This window comes from Asparagus officinalis, chromosome 6 (assembly GCF_001876935.1).
Source record: "Asparagus officinalis chromosome 6, Aspof.V1, whole genome shotgun sequence".
In the NCBI taxonomy this organism is placed as follows: domain Eukaryota; kingdom Viridiplantae; phylum Streptophyta; class Magnoliopsida; order Asparagales; family Asparagaceae; genus Asparagus; species Asparagus officinalis.
Window position 1 is genome coordinate 35,171,517 of NC_033799.1, and position 23,267 is coordinate 35,194,783.

Here is a 23,267-nt window from a genome sequence, read left to right on the forward strand (position 1 = left end):
TAGTAGCCACCATCTCCCTTCAAAAACCCTAGATCTTTTTCTTATGAATTTTGAGATCTTTGTGAAGCACAATACCGACACGAGGGCCAGATCATCGACATGTGGTAAGGGAGAACATGTTTTTTGCACTTATAGACTGCTTGTTGTTTGTTTTAGAGGCTTGCACATGATTTTAAGGCAAAATCCCTTTCTCTTTAACTTGTCATTTCAACTTTTAGACCTCTTATGAATTTGTTTGGACTATACTGTGATTTGATTATGCTATGGTATGAAGATTGTGATAACTGTGTAGGCTTGTTGATGATCATATTAATAATGATGTTATGATAAGTAATTTAAAGGAATACGTATTTTAAAGTGGTTATGTTGAGATGTTTTTAGAAGTATTATGATGAGAAAAGGATTTATTTAGAAAAAAGGATTGGTTTTGAGTGATGATTAGAACAGATAATTTAAAATTATTTATTTCGGAAAAGGGGTCATTTTGAGTTGTTAAGTTATTTTGAGCAAAAGAATTATGTTTTTGATAATTATGATGATTTAAAAGAATTTATTTTTCAAAAAGAATTATTATTTTGGATTTAAATTAAATTATGATTTTATGTTGGTCGTTGTAGACTATGACTTTTCATGTGCAAAACAATCATGGTTTTCGATTTTAGTTTTAACCATAGTCATATTGGATATTATTTAGCTACGGATAATTTTTATGAGTAGTTTTGAGATTCGGATAACAAGATATTGATGAAACCGGACTGTATGCATGTTATTTTTATGAGTAGTTTTGAGATTCGGATAACAAGATATTGATGAAACCGGACTGTATGCATGTTTTTACTAATTCATGATTACATTTCAGATTCGGATAACAAGATATTGATGAAACCGGACTGTATGCATGTTTTTACTAATTCATGATTACATTTCATGTTTTATGAATATTTTATTGTATTTAACATGTTTGCTTTTATTGTTCCTATTGTGTTTGAGAACCATTAGTAGTTCATGACTTAGTGGCCTCGTGCGTCATGTTGCTTTTATTGTTCCTATTGTGTTTGAGAACCATTAGTAGTTCATGACTTAGTGGCCTCGTGCGTCATGGACAGACCTAGTGACATGTGTGGGTGTGTTGACTAAATTTAGATGGTGAACCAGAGATAGTGTGGCTCATGTTTGACTTAGAAAAGCGAGATGAGTTGGGATGGGGAAGTCATTGTTCATGTGATCGGATAAGACTGTTGATGTATCTTCTAGGCTCGCACCAATGAGTTTGTGTAGCACTGGGGTTGGTTTGTTGGGTCAAAGTGAAGTTTGTGTAGTCACTTTGGTCCGTAAATTTGATATTCACCCAAGTTTAGCTTGAGTTCGAACCAGGCTGAAAACGGATTACGTGTAGTCCTTTGACCGAGTTTGTGTAGTGGTATTGGATGCACGTAGGGGATTTGTGAACAGATAGTTATCCGATAATATGAGCGTTGACTATGTGTGAGATGTGGACCGGTGAGTTTTAGAATGGCTAGTACTTTACCCAATTATTGTATGTGTATAGCTATATGTTATCACGTTTAGTATAGGATTACTTTTTGACTTATTAGATTTCCAGCTGCATATATCATTGCCTTTCTTATTAGTATTATTATTGTCATAGCATGGGTCATTAGACCGTTTTATTTGTTCATGTGAGATCTTGTCGTGTGCGATGCACACTGACGTACACCTATTTTCTCTGGTGTGCATCAGACTTAGGGGACAGACCAGTTTGATAATGCAGCGGAGCCGGCGTATGCCCAGCCGGAGTGTCCTTCCGATGAAGTGGAAGAACAAACTGAAGCCTAGACGTGTTTTCTTTTCTGTAGTAGTTGATGAACATTAGAACTCTTTTAACGTATTTTTCTTTAGTTTGATGATGGATTTAGTTATTTTATCAGTATTTTCTTTTATTATAGACTATGTATTTTTATTCCTAGTTGAACCGTTTTTGTAATAAGGGTATGTATGATCCATATTTTTTATGTCTGGGATGATTTACCATTAATGATATGTTTATTTCTTATTCTGGATTGTCTTTATATTCTTGCTATTATGATCAGGAAGCTATGATTGAGATTTATGTATTTGACGCTTAGCGTATTGGATTGAGAGGAAAAGAAAAGAAAAAATAGTAGTGTATATTATTTCTCAATCTAATACGTCGCGGGCTTGTTCACATTCTGATTCCCTAATATTTTGGGAAGCGGGACGTGACAACAAGATTTGTTCTCTACAATGGGTGAGAACTAAATGTAAGCTCACTCTCACAATATCATAATCCTACAACCCAATATATAGTGTATAAAATACTAAAAGCTCAAATAGGGATGTGTGTGATAAAATGAGTTTAATAAAATCTAACTCAAATAGCAAACTAGTAATAAAATGAACATGAAAAATCAGTAATAAAGTGCTAGATAAATGAGTTAGGGAAACTTCTCTATAAACACGGAGAGTAGATGATAAAAGATTGAGGATGAATTCCTCAATTGACAATGTAAGCTTCCTCTTTGTAAACAAACACCAAAACTTGAGAAGAAACAAACTTTTAAACCCTTTTAAACTTTTGTTAAAACCCTCTTAGATGATCAATAAGAATGAAACAATAAGGGGTATTTATAGAATGAAAACCAAAGCACAAAAACCAAAGAAAACCCAACAACAGGACAAGAAAACAAAAGGCTGGAAAAAACTAACCGTTGGGCTGTCAGTCGACTGATACTGTTTATCAGTTGACTGATGAGCTGACCGTTACAGATAACTAACAGCTCATCGGTCGACTGAAGACATCATCAGTCGATTGATGATGCATCAGTCGACTGATAAATTATCATTCGTAAAAACAAAAACTTTTTGGTAATTCTGGGCGAGTTCATCAGTGGACTGATAACATGTTTTCAGCCTGAATTGAGTAAAACTAATTTTTAAACATTTTTAAAAAATAGAAAATAAATTCTAAAAAACATAAAACTTTGAAAAAAGTTTATAAACATGAATAAGAATATGTTGGAAAAATAATTTTTTAATTTGCACTTATCATTTGTAAAATCTCAGAAATATTCAAAAACACTAAAATACATGTGTTCATAAACATGTTAATTTTGATATTTAGCTCAAATCAAGTTTTGAAACCTTGTGTAATGTATTTATGAACTCAACAACAGATGTTTATAATGTTTGTATAGTCCAAGGCATGTTAAAATATATTTTGCATAAAAACACCTATGATTTGAGAAATTTCACAAATAAATGTGTGTAAAATTTGAGCTTGAAGAATTAGCACACATTACATATAAACCTATACTAAGTATACCAAGAGAGAATCATATGAAGCTTGAACTTGATTGGTTGACTTGATTTGTATAGGCTTCAATATCAATGTAGCTTATTTTTCTGTGTATACTAAACAACACAAAACCAAAATACTAAAACTAATATTAATCATAAATTGTTTGTTAAAACATTATCAAAACAAGAAGCCAACAAACTCATCTCATCTTATTAACATTTTATTTCCACTCATTTCCTCCAAAAAAGCTAGGAAATCGATTTCCTTATGTGTGAGTCACATCATCTAATAATATAATGACAACTCATATTATCTCATCTATTTTTTTATTTTTATGAATGAACCAAACACAAGAAAAGAACCTATTACAGGAAATAAGTTTCTTATAATTTATTTTCTTATTTTTTTAGCCAACCAAACAAGCTCAAAAAAAATTCTTAAAAAAATCACCAACATCATCCAATAATAATGTGACAACTCATCTCACATTCTTTGATTTTCTTCTTTTTAACCAACCAAACAATCTCAAAATAATTTTTTTTAGAAATAAGTTTTTTATTCTTTAATTTACTTATTTTTTTAGCATTAATGCATCAGGGACCTAAATAGTGAGCTCAATGCATGAGACAGGTGAGGTGTCACCATCCGATTGCATGATGCACTGTTCATAAACAGTGCATCATGCAATCGAATGGTGACACCTCACTTGTCCCATACCTTGGAGTCCTTATTTGGGTCCTGTAGCAACACCATTTTTTATAGGCAAACAAACAGCCGCTTAGTCAAAATCACCTCAATGTCTAATCGAAGTAATACACCTGACACCAAATAACGCTTCCCTTCAGCCCCTGCCACCTGCCACCTTTTCATCTTCCACCCCTCCTCTTCTCACCCGCACTCCCTCCTTCCTCTTCCTCTGATCGCCCAAATTAAAACATCTCTCTTCTCCAAAACTCTCTCCTTCCACTGATCACGCTACAAAAATAAAAAAAACCATGAAGGTCAATGGGTCTTCTTCTAGCCTCAGACCCAACATCACAGAGCTTGATATCGAGTCACACTCACATCTCTCAAACCTTACAGCAAGCCAAGAGATTGAGAACCTCAAGAGGATGAACCACGTCCTCACAAAAACAGTGGCCAGCCTGGAGGAAGACAACAAAACTTTCAGAGAAAAGGAGCTCAGGGATCGCGAAACCGAAATAAATGAGTGGGTGGGAGAAATGCAGAAGACAACAGACAGAGATTTCTTCAGAGAGAAGAAGCTCTTGGAGTTGGAGTTTGAGAAGAAGAGAGAAAGGGATGAGGTTGTTGAGTGGAAGAATAGGTATTGTGAGCTTGAAGCTCGGGTGTCGAAGCTTATAGATGAGACCGTTGCAGAGTTTGAGAGGAAAGAGAGGGAGGTCCAAGAAATGATTGCGGAGGTTGAGGAGGAGAACAGGGAGCTCAAGGCTCGGGCTTTACGGGTTTCTGACGAGAGGTGTACCCTCGGGGGGAAAAGGTACGAGGAGGGAAATTTTCATGTCAAGGAGAAAGAAAAGGAGCACATTGAGATTGATGATGATGATGATGATGAGATTCCTCCTAGGCATTCTACAAAGAAGAGACTTGCAGAGGGTTCTCATTCTTCAAAAGAATGCTCTGTTTCCCCGAAACCGACTGAATTTAAGAGAAACGGTTGGAAAGGAGCCTCTTTCAGAGGGGAACATGTGCAAACTCCATTAGGGTCAGTAACCAAAGAGCAAGAGTTCAGTAAAGGGACCCCTATCCAAATCTTCAATTTTCATGTCAAGGAGAAAGAAAAGGAGCACATTGGGATTGATGATGATGATGATGATGATGAGATTCCTCCTAGGCATTCTACAAAGAAGAGACTTGCAGAGGGTTCTCATTCTTCAAAAGAATGCTTTGTTTCCCCGAAACCGACTGAATTTAAGAGAAACGGTTGGAAAAGAGCCTCTTTCGGAGGGGAACCTGTGCAAACTCCATTAGGGTCAGTAACCAAAGAGCAAGAGGTCAGTAAAGGGACCCCTATCCAAATTTTCAATTTTCATGTCAAGGAGAAAGAAAAGGAGCACATTGAGATTGATGATGATGATGATGATGATGATGAGATTCCTCCTAGGCATTCTACAAAGAAGAGACTTGCAGAGGGTTCTCATTCTTCAAAAGAATGCTTTGTTTCCCCGAAACCGACTGAATTTAAGAGAAACGGTTGGAAAAGAGCCTCTTTTGGAGGGGAACATGTGCAAACTCCATTAGGGTCAGTAACCAAAGAGCAAGAGGTCAGTAAAGGGACCCCTATCCAAATTTTCAGTTTTCGTATTATCGGTTTAATTACTACAAGCTTAACTCAAAAAGATTTCCCATGTGATTTGTTCATTTGCTAATCTTTAGGATTTAAAAAAAAAAAGAAAATCTCATTTGTAAATTGTAAAGACGTACACAGGAAAATCTCTTTATAATTGTCCGGTTGCTAGTTGAATTTTAGATAGTTTAGCGTCTGGTAGCCTTCTTTTACACGTACAATTGCCTATCTCTATGGAACCATAAAGTTATGGGGGATTTTGTTTCCCAGTCAATGGTAGAACCTTTTGGAATGTATAATCAATTTTTTTTTTCTGAATTGTATATATATATGTTTTATCAATATATACAGGTTCTACTGGCTTCCATGGCGTAAGTTCTCTATCTTTTTTATCAACTTCAAAGAATGAGCATAGTATTAACTTAATGTGTTAAAGTGGGGTACTTGGAGCCTGTCTACTTGACTTCCAGTAGATTATAAGATGATTTTTCAGACATCTCAAACAAGTAATAGCACCTTCTTAGAATTGTTATTAAGCTAGAGGAACAAACAAGAGCTTGTCAGAAAAAGCATTTAATATCTATATAAGAAAGTTGGAAGATACCGTGCAGTCAACAATCGACATCACTGAAGGAAGAACCTATAATTAGCTTTTTCGGGAAATTTCGAGATCAACTGCTGCAATAGTTATGTTTTACCCCCTTCTGAAAATGGCATAATTCTAGGAAATGCAAACCATCTACTGTTGATTTACACCCAGAGAAATTGGTCTTATGACCATCTTAATGCTATATTTCCAAATATTCTGGAAACGGGAACCAAAAGGTCTAACCTATTCTGTGATATAGCTGTAAACAAAACAAAAGAAAATCGGAAAAATAGACCCAACAATAATGAGATAGGCTGTCCGAGCAAAAGGATTTGATGCATATCACAATAAGCACTGTTGGCTCATTGGGTACAAGCCATACCATGGATTATTTTTTCTGGCTCGCTTTTAGTCAAGCGTCCAGTTTAGAATGATTTCAATTTGAGGAGTCTCATGTGTAACTGTAATCCTATATCTTAGAGTCGTAAAGATGTGAGTGCTTGATTTATTCAAATTGGCTGGATCTTTTCAAGTGCCCTATTATGGTTATAAATATGTAAAGGGAATTAACATTCGACATGCTCTTAGGCCTAAGAACTTTTCTTCTGCCCTTTTAGTTTTCTTTACTTTTTCTCGAGAAAGATGTGTAAGAAATTTAGTATCGTCAACGCTGTTATCCAGTGGAACCTGATTTCTGCAGTCATACTTCCAAATCTCTCCCTTTTCTGTGTGTAGGCTTTTTCCAGATTTGTTGTGATTGTATTATTGCACATAGTCATTAGGCATGAGATTAGCAATTTTGCAATTGTGTCATGCTTTTTCGGATATAGTGTTTTTATGTTTGAGGTTTCTCTCTCTTTTTTTCATTTTTTTTTATTTTTTTTGCTAAGTTCATTGCTGAAAGAAAGCTTGATTACTGAAATGCTCAAGCATTTGTATCAGGATGCTGGTAGAGGAATTCGAGGTTGCAGGAAAAGGTATTATTTGATGATTAATACAATTATTCAATTATCTAATGTAGTTAATGCACATGTGTTGTGTCCTTATACTTTCAGCGCCTTGGATCGTCGTTCTATGAGGTCCTTTGATAAACAAAAATATTGGGTATATACTGGACGAACTCCAACTACTGAACAACATATACATGCAGAGAAGAGAGCACAAATATTCCAGAAAAGTTTGAGGTCTCACAACCCCTCATTCATTAGATCAATGGTCCCTTCACATGTCTCCGGTCGTTTTTGGTTTGTAAGTTACAAAGAACTAAAATAAGTTAAATGCATTCTACTAGACATTCTCTGGCACTTACATTTGAAAAAAAATGTTGCTGTTGTGCTTAGTGTCTTCCTTCAAAGTTCTGCAAGGAGAACCTTCCCGCTCATGATCTGAAAATGATATTAGAAGACGAGAGGGGTTCGGAGTATAAGGTCAAATATATTGGTCGTAGAGCTGCTATTGATGGTGGGTGGAAACGGTTTGTGTTGGCTCATAAATTGGAATTGGACGACGTTTTGGTATTTGAATTACAGAAGCCAACAAGATTCAAGGTACAACTGTGTTTTGCTTTTAATTGTTTATTGTACTTCACATTGCATTATCCTTGCTTATTCATGATATTCATCAATTGAATTGTATTTATCTAACATGCATCCAACTTATGGTCTCTTAAGAGCCATGGTTAATAGATATGTCAACAAACTAGCAGATTTTACATGTCAAGGCTCCCTGTTTCTTCACTTCCTCTTTCTTAGAGACAGTGACAGAAAATCCCAATATATTTTGTTCACTATTTTAAGACATGATCAGATGCAATGTACATGACTGCTCAATTTGTTATAATATACCTCATAACCAAGGATGACAAAAACCATGTACACCATGAATCATGTTATGTATTTTCTATTACTCAATATTCTGATTCCATGCTAGATTTGGAAATAACACACTCCTTAAATCCTCTCGGATACAAGTTTCCTTAAAGAGTGATAGGAAAAGAATCAGAGAGCCATCACACGAAATTGGAGTGACACGATAATTTTATGTTGAAACCCCAAAATGGGAAAAACCACGGGTCAAGCGGAACGGCCTGAAACTTCCACTATGAGGAAGTGGGATTATTATAAGTACTCAGGGAATACCCTGGATTACAATGAACTTCTTCACCAGAAAGGCGGATGACAAACACTTGAGAGGCTTTTTACTCTCTGTATTTTTGGTTTTACTCAATTGCAGGCTCTGAACTTCCTGCAATTGTCTTCTTCAAGTTGTTCTTATCAAGTTCATTTGTCCTGTATGTATATGCATCAATAGGGACCTCTAATAACTTTTTTTTAATGTTTGACCTTCCGCATTCACCACACATCAAAATTTCTATCTGATAGTCTATGTTGCTTGGGTACAGGTACGTGTAACAGCAAATTTGTAAAAGGTAAGGTACGGGGACACGGCTATATAAATATTTATATACACATATATTATATATTGAAATTAATTATTTACGTGGTATCCATATTTTTTCACACATAAACTATATATTAAATTTCCTATAGCATTTTTATGTTTCTTTTATTATGTGGATTATAAATTGTAAAAACGCTCGTTTTTTTGAACTAAACACCCCAATGGTCATCTTTTTACTGGAACTTCATGCAGGTCCTCAGGCAGACCTGAGTATGTTATTTATTGAAAAAAGAGTTTACAAGAATAGTGGTCAATAAAGATAAATTCGAAGCATGCAAAAAGCAGGGTACCATAAAACTATCCTGTAACATAGAAAGCTAAACATACTGAAAAGAAACCCTGAACGCCTAAAAGATTAAAAAAAATACATAAGTAAACCACAAAGTTTAAGAAAAATGGGCAAACCGTGAATGTCCTACACACAAAGATCCCTACGTTGAGGTCCTTACATTGAGGCGGCAACTCTTAAGATGAGTGAAACATGATAGAGCTCTTATGATCATGACCTAGCCTCACCAGAAAATCGGCACCGAAATCCCTTTATGAAAGATTTGAAAAATAGGAATCATAGTTTGGAACCAACAAATTTGAAGAAGTGGATGTGAAGCAAAGAATTTACATCTAGGTAATGTTTAGAGCCACCAACAATTGAAGAAGTGGATGTGAAGCAAAGGATTTACGTCTAGGTAATGTTTGGAACCAACAAATGACCGTTAAAATCATAGTTTGCAACCAATAAGTTTGAAGAAGTGGATGTGAAGAAAAGGATTTACGTCTAGGTAATGTTTGGCAAGTGTTCTAAATTAAAATGTGTGTTGTGTAATTGGGTACATGCCCGGATTAATGTATGCATATATGCAAGGAGCGTCGAAGGAGTTTGGGTATGAGTATGGGTATGTGTCGGGTGTTCAAGATAGAAGTACCCAGCTAGCATAGCTGATAGTAGACCTAGGTACATGAGAATATCTGTAATTTTTTTATAACAGCTCTTTTGCGTGAGCATGTTTTAATTACTTCAAAATTCAAGCTGCAACATGCTCATGAAAATTTGTGGATAACAATAATTGGATAGGGAATACTTGAATGACTGTCAAAATGTTCTATTTACTTGTCTCCTGTCTCTCTTTGTCACTCAATGGATCTCCCTGACTTAAAACCAACTTTGAGAAGCAATCGGAGAATTCAATCGTAGCATCCCAACATTCTAGTCTCTTTCAATATATCATGAATATTCTTTAGACTAGACAGTGAGCTTGTTCACTTAATTCCCCTGAGCAACAAACTCAAGTAGTTAGTCATTATCGACCTATACATATGACTTGTCCATTGTCACGGAGAAAAGTATTTGTCTACATCCAAATGCTACAAAGGACAAGTGGTGGTGATATAGCAAGAGAAATAAGCAAATATAAATCAAGGCATGAAAACAAGATGTAAGCAAACATTGTTCAGATTTCTTGATAGGACTTGTCATATGCATGTAATATTTTTCGAAAAGTTTTTGTTTAGCCATTAAAGAATGCTATTTTGTTGACCCCGCGCCCAACCTTCGTGCATTGGGTTGCCCCTAATGCCATTTTATTGAGACATGACAGGCATAAGAGATAAACTAAAGAATTGTTTTGTAGATTAGTTCAAAAAAGCAACATAAACACCATATCGATGTTTTACTTCAACATAGAGATTTAGAAATATTGCAATACTTCAAATTGAAAATATTCATTAAAAGTCCAAGTAACAGGATCCAAATAATAATAATAAAACACCCTAAACATGAGAATGAACTGACTCATGGAGTGTTAACTTGTTTATTGACTCAGCGCAGATAAGGCATACAAGAATGCTTATCCAACTCACAAAACTCGTACTTTAAAGTTGACAGGATGACTCCATTTTCTAATCAATTCTTTCAAAGTCTTCAAGGAAGAATGACCCAAGTAACTATAAATAACTAATGGACAACATCCCAAGAAAAACTAAAATCACTTAACTGATCAAACTACAGCTGCATTTTCTTAGTATCAGATGCGCAATAGGAAACGACACCTCTAACTTTGTATAGATTTTGTTGAGTTTTACATATACTTGTGAGATAATTTCTGTTCTTTCTTATCTGGGAACTGTAGAATTGGTGAAGAAATTGGAGAAGAACAGGAATTTTGGAAGCATGGACTGTTTTGGTGACATTCAGTCGACCGCGAGGCCAGGCCGGTTGACCGGAAACGTGCACAGCTCATGGATTGATTCTGGACTTGGTGCAGTCGACCGCCGCGGTCGATCGCCAAACCCTGTAATCGATTCTGAGGCTCTGGAGTTGGTAGCGGTCGACCGCTACGGTCGACCGCCAAACCCTGTAGTCGATTTTATGTTTCTGTCGACCTGGTCGGTCGATCGCGACGAGTTCTGCGGTCGACCGCCAGTCGGGTTTGAGCTTTTCTGACCTGTTTTGTTTTGTGTTGATATATAATCCTAAACACGTTTTAGGGTTTCTGGTGGAGAGCGGTATTGGGGATATTTGGAGCACATAAAAGAGCCTTATTTGGAGCTAATGGTTAGGGTTTTGTTTGAGAGATTGAGAGCTTTGTGTGAGAGATTAGTTTGTGGATTTGTAATCTCTATTTTTACTCCTTCTATATTAGTGAAAACTCATCCCCTTCTTGCCCGGTGGACGTAGGCAACTTGCCGAACCACGTAAAATTTGTTTGTTTGTGTTCGTGTCGTTATTTTAGTTTTTTTAGCTTTCTCTCTTAGCATTGGTACTTGTTCTCGGCACCCCATCGGTTTGGCCTCCACGCACAACAAGTGGTATCAGAGTTTTTGCTACGCTTGGGCTACATGGAGGAGTAGATTGCTTTGGAAGCTCATCTAGGGCTTCAGTTGGTGATAAAGGTAGGATTTTTACTATTGTGGATCTCGTTTTCGTCGTGTGAGGTTGAGATCTTTCGGAGGCTCTTATTAGGGTTTCACTTGGATGTATAAAATGTTAGACCCTAGAGGGGGGTGATTAGGGTCTTATGCTAATCTAATCCGATTAAATGCCAATTAAAATTAATTAACAAGTTATCCTAGCAAGTATGAAATACAACAATATATGAGATAGGATAAACAATATGAACAACGAGATATATCCTAACAAAGAGATGTAGGGAATGTATGTGCAAGGATATATAAGCTAGCACATGATGATATATCCTACCAAAGAGATATACAATATGATATATGAGGCGGCAACTCTTAAGATGAGTGAAACATGATAGAGCTCTTATGATCATGACCTAGCCTCACCAGAAAATCGGCACCGAAATCCCTTTATGAAAGATTTGAAAAATAGGAATCATAGTTTGGAACCAACAAATTTGAAGAAGTGGATGTGAAGCAAAGAATTTACATCTAGGTAATGTTTAGAGCCACCAACAATTGAAGAAGTGGATGTGAAGCAAAGGATTTACGTCTAGGTAATGTTTGGAACCAACAAATGACCGTTAAAATCATAGTTTGCAACCAATAAGTTTGAAGAAGTGGATGTGAAGAAAAGGATTTACGTCTAGGTAATGTTTGGCAAGTGTTCTAAATTAAAATGTGTGTTGTGTAATTGGGTACATGCCCGGATTAATGTATGCATATATGCAAGGAGCGTCGAAGGAGTTTGGGTATGAGTATGGGTATGTGTCGGGTGTTCAAGATAGAAGTACCCAGCTAGCATAGCTGATAGTAGACCTAGGTACATGAGAATATCTGTAATTTTTTTATAACAGCTCTTTTGCGTGAGCATGTTTTAATTACTTCAAAATTCAAGCTGCAACATGCTCATGAAAATTTGTGGATAACAATAATTGGATAGGGAATACTTGAATGACTGTCAAAATGTTCTATTTACTTGTCTCCTGTCTCTCTTTGTCACTCAATGGATCTCCCTGACTTAAAACCAACTTTGAGAAGCAATCGGAGAATTCAATCGTAGCATCCCAACATTCTAGTCTCTTTCAATATATCATGAATATTCTTTAGACTAGACAGTGAGCTTGTTCACTTAATTCCCCTGAGCAACAAACTCAAGTAGTTAGTCATTATCGACCTATACATATGACTTGTCCATTGTCACGGAGAAAAGTATTTGTCTACATCCAAATGCTACAAAGGACAAGTGGTGGTGATATAGCAAGAGAAATAAGCAAATATAAATCAAGGCATGAAAACAAGATGTAAGCAAACATTGTTCAGATTTCTTGATAGGACTTGTCATATGCATGTAATATTTTTCGAAAAGTTTTTGTTTAGCCATTAAAGAATGCTATTTTGTTGACCCCGCGCCCAACCTTCGTGCATTGGGTTGCCCCTAATGCCATTTTATTGAGACATGACAGGCATAAGAGATAAACTAAAGAATTGTTTTGTAGATTAGTTCAAAAAAGCAACATAAACACCATATCGATGTTTTACTTCAACATAGAGATTTAGAAATATTGCAATACTTCAAATTGAAAATATTCATTAAAAGTCCAAGTAACAGGATCCAAATAATAATAATAAAACACCCTAAACATGAGAATGAACTGACTCATGGAGTGTTAACTTGTTTATTGACTCAGCGCAGATAAGGCATACAAGAATGCTTATCCAACTCACAAAACTCGTACTTTAAAGTTGACAGGATGACTCCATTTTCTAATCAATTCTTTCAAAGTCTTCAAGGAAGAATGACCCAAGTAACTATAAATAACTAATGGACAACATCCCAAGAAAAACTAAAATCACTTAACTGATCAAACTACAGCTGCATTTTCTTAGTATCAGATGCGCAATAGGAAACGACACCTCTAACTTTGTATAGATTTTGTTGAGTTTTACATATACTTGTGAGATAATTTCTGTTCTTTCTTATCTGGGAACTGTAGAATTGGTGAAGAAATTGGAGAAGAACAGGAATTTTGGAAGCATGGACTGTTTTGGTGACATTCAGTCGACCGCGAGGCCAGGCCGGTTGACCGGAAACGTGCACAGCTCATGGATTGATTCTGGACTTGGTGCAGTCGACCGCCGCGGGCGATCGCCAAACCCTGTAATCGATTCTGAGGCTCTGGAGTTGGTAGCGGTCGACCGCTACGGTCGACCGCCAAACCCTGTAGTCGATTTTATGTTTCTGTCGACCTGGTCGGTCGATCGCGACGAGTTCTGCGGTCGACCGCCAGTCGGTTCTGAGCCTGAGTTTTGTTTTCTGACCTGTTTTGTTTTGTGTTGATATATAATCCTAAACACGTTTTAGGGTTTCTGGTGGAGAGCGGTATTGGGGATATTTGGAGCACATAAAAGAGCCTTATTTGGAGCTAATGGTTAGGGTTTTGTTTGAGAGATTGAGAGCTTTGTGTGAGAGATTAGTTTGTGGATTTGTAATCTCTATTTTTACTCCTTCTATATTAGTGAAAACTCATCCCCTTCTTGCCCGGTGGACGTAGGCAACTTGCCGAACCACGTAAAATTTGTTTGTTTGTGTTCGTGTCGTTATTTTAGTTTTTTTAGCTTTCTCTCTTAGCATTGGTACTTGTTCTCGGCACCCCATCGGTTTGGCCTCCACGCACAACAAGTGGTATCAGAGTTTTTGCTACGCTTGGGCTACATGGAGGAGTAGATTGCTTTGGAAGCTCATCTAGGGCTTCAGTTGGTGATAAAGGTAGGATTTTTACTATTGTGGATCTCGTTTTCGTCGTGTGAGGTTGAGATCTTTCGGAGGCTCTTATTAGGGTTTCACTTGGATGTATAAAATGTTAGACCCTAGAGGGGGGTGATTAGGGTCTTATGCTAATCTAATCCGATTAAATGCCAATTAAAATTAATTAACAAGTTATCCTAGCAAGTATGAAATACAACAATATATGAGATAGGATAAACAATATGAACAACGAGATATATCCTAACAAAGAGATGTAGGGAATGTATGTGCAAGGATATATAAGCTAGCACATGATGATATATCCTACCAAAGAGATATACAATATGATATATGTAAGGATATGCAAACACAAGGGTAACATAAACAAATGAAATAGTGGATGAAATAAACAATGAGAGAAAGGCTATAAAGATGAACAAATATAAGTGCTAAGCCAAACTCAAACAAACAATATGATCACGGAGTTCGGACCTTCCGTCCTACGTCTCCGCTCCCCACTCCCGGGGAGAAATCCACTATCACAACCGAGTTTTCTACGTTCACCCGAATAACGTTTACACCTCACAGTATCGGTTTTCAACGCTCACCGATCAACGTCACTCCTCACACTCGGTTTCTAGCTCACCGAAAACCTCACTACACACTCGGTTTCTAGCTCTGTTCTCTACGATAGATGAGAACTTAATTAAGCACAACTCATTGTTACAATCTCTCACAACCCTATTATACTATGTATGCAAATACAATAAGCTCAAGTGGGTGTGTGTAACAATGAGTAAAATCAAATCTAAACTTAATATAAAACTAGCTTTAATAAAAATGATAATCAACAAATAATTATAAATAAAAGCTAGAGTTGAGTTTAGGAAACTTCTCAATTGATAACAAGAGATGGAGGGAGGATAGTTAGAAGCTCAAACTTCAATAGATAATCTCCTCAAGCTCTTGTGGAATTGATTCACAAAACTGAAACACTCAAATGCTTAAAATCTTCTTAAAACAAACTTAAGCAAACACTAAACAAGTTTAAACCATTGTTAAAATCTTTTAAACCATTCTCTTAGATTGCTTAGTTAGAACTGAGGTAAGGGGGTATTTATAGAAACCCCAAAGCCAAGAGAAAGCCAAGAAAAAGATCAAAAAACCACTCTGCAATGGCTCTAAAAAATAGCCGTTGGAACTGAGTTGACAGTGCGGCGGTCGACCGGTGCGGTCGACCGCGAGCAACGAAAAACAGTGAAAAAGAAACTGGACAAGCGGCGGTCGACCGCGGCGGGCGGCCCCGCGGTCGACCGTCACGGTCGACCGCGAGCCATAAAAACAAAATCTGAGTTCTGAACTCATGGGCGGTCGACCGGTGCGGTCGACCGCGAACAGATACACAGGAAAACAGGTTTTGAAAACAGATTTTTTGACTTTTGGAAAATTGTTTAAAATAACAAATGAAGTCCAAAAAATATGAAACTTTGGGAAATGTATATAAACATGTAAATGAACATGTTACAAAAAGAATTTTCCAAACTGCATTTCCCATTTGTGAAAAATCATCATTTTGCAAAAATAGTCCAAAACACGAAAATGTAAACATGTGAATTTTGACATTTAGGCTAAACCATGTTTTGAAACTTTACACAATGATTATATAGACTTAATAAAATATGTATATGATTATTGTTAAGTCTAAAAACTAAGAATACAGAATTTTCACAAAATTACATATTCTATGCAATGTTTTCAAAAACACCATATTAAATATTAAATATGTGATTTCATATTATAAACATGAAAACCCAAAACCATGCATGTATATAAATATATATAACTATATATATGCATAGAAACCAAAACTTATGTATATATATATAACTATATATATATAATATAAAATCTAAACTAAAGTTACCCAAGCAATGATCTTGATCTTCATTGTAGCTCAACTTGGTACACATGCGGATGAAGCTTGAACTTGATCTTTAACTTTGAATTGTGCATGTTGCTTCACCGACATTCCGCCAACCTCCTTTGTATATGATCGTTGAAGCTCTATTCCATCCATCCTCCAACACGTTGTTTGCCTGGAATAAATACGAAAACACAAATACTAGACAAACAACATTAGTTGTAAATTATTTGTTAAACATCATCAAAACAAGAAGGCCAACAATCTCCCCCTTTTTGATGATGACAAACAATTTATAAAAAAGGATATATGCATGAAAGGAAATGAATATACAAAGTATAATATATCATGCATATAAACAAGAAAGAATATACTCATAATATTTTTTCCCCCTTTGACAACATCAAAAAGGGGACAAATGAATTTAGAGAGCGAAAGCTCCCCCTACAAATAAGCATGGGTGAGTATAACACATAGAAAGATATAGGGATTGCTCCCCCTATCAAAATGCCTAATGAATGTATAAAAAGAATGCTAAGGCATACATATGTGAGAAAGCATAGATTAAAAACATGCTAAACATAACTCACATACATAAAGACAATAAGAACATATATAAATATATCAAAGTGGAAAATAGTGTCTCATATCAAAGAACATAAAACCATTTGTAGAGGTAGATTTATGAAACCAAAAGAAGAGAAACATGAGAATCATGCAAAAAGTTTTCAAATGAAAATCAAATCAACCAAATGAAGTCATAAATCAAATAAAATCCATAAAACCAAATCATCATTGATTTAAAAAAAAAATCAAGAGAGACAACCATATCTAGCTCTTGAGCTAGTAACAACCCATATAAACATTTTAGCACCCGGTAAACAAGATTTGCATATCTAGCTCTTGAGCTAGTAACAACCCATATAAACATTTTAGCACCCGGTAAACAAGATTTGGGAACAGACACCCAATAAGCCCGGAGGGTTATATAAACACAAACCTCTCATCAAAATCAAAACTAATAATCATGAAAACAAAAAATTTGATAAAGGAAAATTGTTTTCATAACAAAAAGATTTTAAAACATAATTTTCAAAACCAAGAAAAGGGAAAAATAAGAACATTAAAATTCTTGGTTTAAAAAATCAAATTTGTTTTGGTACCCAAGAACTCTTGGTACCAAAGATTTAGGGACATGACCCCTATCATTTAAACTCAAAGCCCTAGGGTTATGAACCCTCTTGGACACATATGGTGCACTAACACGGTCAAAGCAATATTCATTCAAATGACCCTTCCGATTGCAATACGTGCAATGAAAGAGATCCATTTGTTTTTGTGGACCATTAGCTCGTGCACGGGAATCATTTGCAAATAAAGATTTTTTTTTAAAAATTATTTTGCAAATGTGAAACATTATCAAAATAAAACTTTTCTAAGTGGTCATATTTACCACAAACATCACATTTAAACTTTTGTGGCTTAATAAAATCATTTGGCAAAGGAGATTTCTTTTTCAAATCAAAACAATATTTTGCCAAGTGACCAAAACGACCACAAAGATCACACTTGAACACACTAGCATGCTTATGATGAACTTTGTGAGAATGAGCATGTGAATGTGTAAGTATACAAGATGAAGAAGCTACATGAGATGCACAAGGAGCATTAGCATTCTTATGTTTGTATGCATCATAGCAAAATTTAGCAAGATGGCCTTTACGACCACAATTTGTGCATTTGTAGACTTTGCTATATATATGTGCATGATGAGTGGATGATGACTTAGACTTGGCACACATATCCATAAGCCTCTTATGATTATTAATGCATGTTTTTAAAGTTGAATCTAAAGATGAAATGCATTTATTCATAAGATTCAAATCTTCATTTTTAGGCACATATGCATTTTTAGAAGTAGAACATAAATAGTCATTTATAAAAGAAACAGTATTATTTTGTATGTTCTTTACTTCTAACATGGCATTATCTCTTTCATGAGTTAAACTAGCAACGTTTGAAGTTAAAGAAACATGATCCAATTTTAATTTTTCATTGTTTTCTTTAAGGATCACATTTTCATTAGAAATAGTTTCAAACTTAGATGCTAACAACTCATGATCGGATTTCAAAATTTCATGCTTGCTTTGTAAATTAATGAAATTTTTGCAATTTGTTAAAGGCATGCAATAATTTTTCACTAGCACAAGCAAGTTCATCATTAGGTAAATCATTAATAGTTTCAAACTCGCAAACCTCACTAGGGCTATCGCCTAGTGGCCGTGTGCATGATGCTCCATATGAACTTGAAGTCGGATTTTCCAAAGCTTGTTGGATCGCCTCCAAGTCCCCTTGATGTGCTTCTATAAATTTCCAAAGTTTGTAAGCACTATCAAAATGAACAAATTTGTTAGACATAGATGAATTAAAAGTATTTAGCAAATATTCTAACAAAATATTATTCATTGTTAACATACGATGATCATTCTTATTCCATTTGGATTTCTCCAAAGTAGGCACAATATAAGCATCATCTATAATTTTCCATAAATCAAAGTGTTTAGATTGAACAAAAAGTTTAAATCTAACACACCATTGGGCATAGGGGAAATTATCTAGTCTAGGAACAATATTGATAGCATAACCTAAACCATGCATATCCATAATATAAAAGGCAAGCAAGATACAAATAAAGCTCAAAATTAGATTAGCACAATAAGCTAACTTGGATCTTTAACTCAAGGCGATTAGACCTCGAATCAAGGAGCACCAAGCTCTGATACCAACTATTATACCCTAGAGGGTGGGTGATTAGGGTCTTATGCTAATCTAATCCGATTAAATACCAATTAAAATTAATTAACAAGTTATCCTAGCAAGTATGAAATACAACAATATATGAGCTAGGATAAACAATATGAACAACGAGATATATCCTAACAAAGAGATGTAGGCAATGTATGTGCAAGGATATATAAGCTAGCACAAGATGATATATCCTACCAAAGAGATATACAATATGATATATGTAAGGATATGCAAACACAAGGGTAACATAAACAAATGAAATAGTGGATGAAATAAACAATGAGAGAAATGCTATAAAGATGAACAAATATAAGTGCTAAGCCAAACTCAAACAAGCAATATGATCACGGAGTTCGGACCTTTCGTCCTACGTCTCCGCTCCCCACTCCCGGGGAGAAATCCACTATCACAACCGAGTTTTCTACGCTCACCCGAATAACGTTTATACCTCACAGTGTCGGTTTTCAATGCTCACCGATCAATGTCACTCCTCATAATTGGTTTTCTAGTTCACCGAAAACTTCACAACACACTCAATGTAACAAATATAAATTTGTTCTCTACAATAGAATAGATGAGAACACAATGAAGCACAACTCAATGTTACAATCTCTCACAACCCTAATATACTATGTATGCAAATACAATAAAGCTCAAGTGGGTGTGTGTAACAATGAGTAAAATCAAATCTAAACTCAATATAAAACTAGCTTTAATAGAAATGATAATCAACAAATAATTATAAATAAAAGCTAGAGTTGAGTTTAGGAAACTTCTCAATTTATAACAAGAGATGGAGGGAGGATAGTTGGAAGCTCAAACTTCAATAGATAATCTTCTCAAGCTCTTGTGGAATTGATTCACAAAACCGAAACACTCAAATGCTTAAAAGCTTCTTAAAACAAACTTAAGCAAACACTAAACAAGTTTAAACCCTTGTTAAAATCTTTTAAACCATTCTCTTAGATTGCTTAGTTAGAACTGAGGTAATGGGGGTATTTATAGAAACCCCAAAGCCAAGAGAAAGCCAAGAAAAAGACCAAAAAACCACTCTGCAACGGCTCTAAAAAATAGCCGTTGGAACAGAGTTGACAGTGCGGCGGGGGGGCGGTGGGGGGGGGGGGGCGGGGGGGGGGCGGGGGGGGGGGGGGGGGGGGGGGGGGGGAGCCATAAAAACAAAATCTGAGTTCTGAACTCATGGGCGGTCGACCGGTGCGGTCGACCGCGAACAGATACACAAGAAAATAGGTTTTGAAAACAGATTTTTTGACTTTTGGAAAATTGTTAAAAATAACAAATGAAGTCCAAAAAATATGAAACTTTGGGAAATGTATATAAACATGTAAATGAACTTGTTACAAAAAGAATTTTCCAAATTGCATTTCCCATTTGTGAAAAATCATCATTTTTCAAAAATAGTCCAAAACACGAAAATGTAAACATATGAATTTTGACATTTAGGCTAAACCATGTTTTAAAACTTTACACAATGATTATATAGACTTAATAAAATATGTATATGATTATTGTTAAGTCCAAAAACTAAGAATATAGAATTTTCATAAAATTGCATATCCTATGCAATGTTTTCAAAAACACCATATTAAATATGAAATATGTGATTTCATATTATAAACATGAAAACCCAAAACCATGCATGTATATAAATATATATAACTATATATATGCATAGAAACCAAAACTTATGTATATATATATATATATATATAACTATATATATATACGAAGAAACCAATAAATGTGTGTGTATAGATATTGAGCTTAACGTACTTAACACACATAATATAAAACCTATACTAAGTTACCCAAGCTAGATCTTAATCTTCAATAAGCTCGACTTGGTACACTTGCGGATAAAGCTGAACTTGGATCTTGAACTAGAATTGCATAAGCTTCACCGACATTCCACCAACCTCCTTTGGATATGATCGTTGAAGCTCTATTCCATCCATCCTCCAACACGTTGTTTGCCTAGAATGAATACGAAAACACTAACACTAGACAAACAACATTAGTTATAAATTGTTTGTTAAACATCATCAAAACAAGAAGGCCAACATAAAATTCTCTCTTTTTCAGTTTGGATCTATTCTTCGATTGTTCCGCATTGGTTTGTTGGTGCTTTGAGAAAGATAGCCGAGAAAGGAGTTATGGAGGGTACTTCTGCCGTGAAGACCGTCCAAAGTTTGAATATTCATTCTATAAAGATAGATGTGAAGAAATTTAAAGTCACTAACAATTTTGTTCTTTGGAGATGTTAAGCCTTAAATGCGTTCAATGCGCAAAATTTGGAGGATACTTTGAAGTTAGACGGGAAACCGGACGACATTGAGGAGAAGGTTTGGAAGAAGATGAATCGAACGACGTGTGGTGTGATTAGGTCTTGTTTAACACAAGATTTGAAATATGATGTGATCAATGAGACTTCGACAAAGAAGATTTAGGAGATCCTAGAGGGTAAGTATTTGACAAAGAGTGAAAAACCGTTTGCATTTGAAGAGGAGGCTTTATCGCTTCTAATTGAAGAAGGGAACCTCCATTGATGATCATATGAACCACTACACGAATCTTTTTGCAGATTTGGCGAATGTAGATGTTATGATTGAAGATGAGGATAATGCGTTGGTATTGTTGAGTTTCTTGCCCGACGAGGAATATGAGACCTTCGTTCTTACTCTTATTATTGGGAAGACATCTCTTTCGTATAGTGAGGTCACCGCTGGACTTGTGAATTATCAGCTTCGAAAGAATGATAAGGAGACTTCGATTGATATAGTAGCAGGGTCATTGGTCGCAAGAGGAAATAGTCCAAACCGAAGTAGGAGGTCGCAGTCTAGAGGAGCACATCCTGCAGTTGGTAGGAATCAGTGTGTCTTTTGTAAAGAAGATGGACATTGGAAAGCCGAATGTCCAAAGTTGACAGATTGAGCTTGGAAGAATAAGGGGAAAACTATTCAAGCTTCAAAGGTGAATGTTGCCAAGACTAGTGACGACAATTCAGATTCGGATTCTTTAGGCTATTTGTGCCCTGCACTACCGTCAGTTTGTGTTGCCGACTCTACGAAGTGGATGTTAGATTCGGGTGCTTCTTATCATATTTGTCCTAAGAGATTGATTCTCCAGCTTTGAGGAGTTAAAAAGAGAGGATGTTGTGCTTATGAGTAATGATCATGAATGCCCTATTAGTGGTATCGGTACCGTTCGTATTAGGATATGTGACGGGTTGATTCGGGAGTTGGATGAAGTGAGGTTCGTTCCGCAGTTGAAGAAGAACATCATTTCACTTGGAGTTTTGGAGGCAGCAGGCTATCGGGTGAACTTAGAGGATGCATATTTGAAGGTCACATTTGGGTCCATGATTGTGATCAAGGACGTCAGAAAGAAGAATTTATACTATTTGATTGGGAGCACAGTGATTGGTGGAGAGCTGATGACTTTTTTGGATTTGACTTGACTGTAGCGTTTGTTGATGCTAGGATATTTGATTGTTGATGCCATGCATGGATTGTTGAGGAGTGCTTTGACCTGCAGATTAAAGTCCTGTGAACATGTTAGTGTGAGCAAGAAGACCGAGTTGGAGTTTGGCACTTCTATTCACCGAGTGAAGGGTCTTTTAGGTGGTGTTCATTCAGGTATTTGGGGCCCTTATAAGGAGGCATCATTGGGAGGAAATAGATACTTGGTTTCCTGTGTTGGTGACTGTTCTAGGTATTTGTGGGTTGCAACCAAGTCCCGTTGGTGTGAAGTCCTAGTAGTCAACAACAGGTGGAAGAAGTGTATTGACAGAAAGATAATACATCGTTCTGTTTTTGGTAGAGGTTCTTTTCTGTATTTGTGTCGAGCTCACGACAGTTTGAAACACTTCATTGGGGAGGAAACATTAGGGCGACGAGATGAGGTGGTAGATTTGATGAGCCTTTCCTTGTTGGAGGAAGATCGTTGTTTGATGTCGAGCATTAGTTTGCAGAGGAGTTTTGGTGTTGAGGCTTGAACATATTGGAGCCATCTTATTTATAGGTTACCGACTGCTGTGTTTAGAGTATTTGGATCTGGTGGAGCTGTTTCAGATTTTGGATTGCTTCGGATATTTGGTCGCCCAGTATATTGTCATATCCAGAATGTGAGATTTGATCTGAGTGCACATTTAGGACTCAGAGTCATGTTTGGTTATCAGATATTGGTCTCTGATATTGT

General features: G+C 36.0%; 1 protein-coding gene across 2 annotated transcripts in view; it reads left to right on the plus strand.

Annotated features, from left to right (window-relative positions):
* The window catches only part of LOC109845291, a 29,030-nt gene continuing 9,986 nt past the window's right edge, over positions 4,224–23,267 (plus strand). Inside the window, exons 1-5 of one of the 2 annotated variants that reach the window (XM_020414529.1) lie at positions 4,224–5,604; positions 7,159–7,193; positions 7,272–7,464; positions 7,557–7,763; positions 10,803–10,883. In XM_020414529.1, coding sequence (XP_020270118.1) covers positions 4,315–5,604; positions 7,159–7,193; positions 7,272–7,464; positions 7,557–7,763; positions 10,803–10,811 — 1,734 coding nt within the window. In that variant the 5' untranslated portion in view covers positions 4,224–4,314 and the 3' untranslated portion in view covers positions 10,812–10,883. Of the gene's footprint in view, positions 5,605–7,158; positions 7,194–7,271; positions 7,465–7,556; positions 7,764–10,802; positions 10,884–23,267 lie in introns of those variants that run through there. The other variant, XM_020414528.1, reaches the window with a different exon arrangement.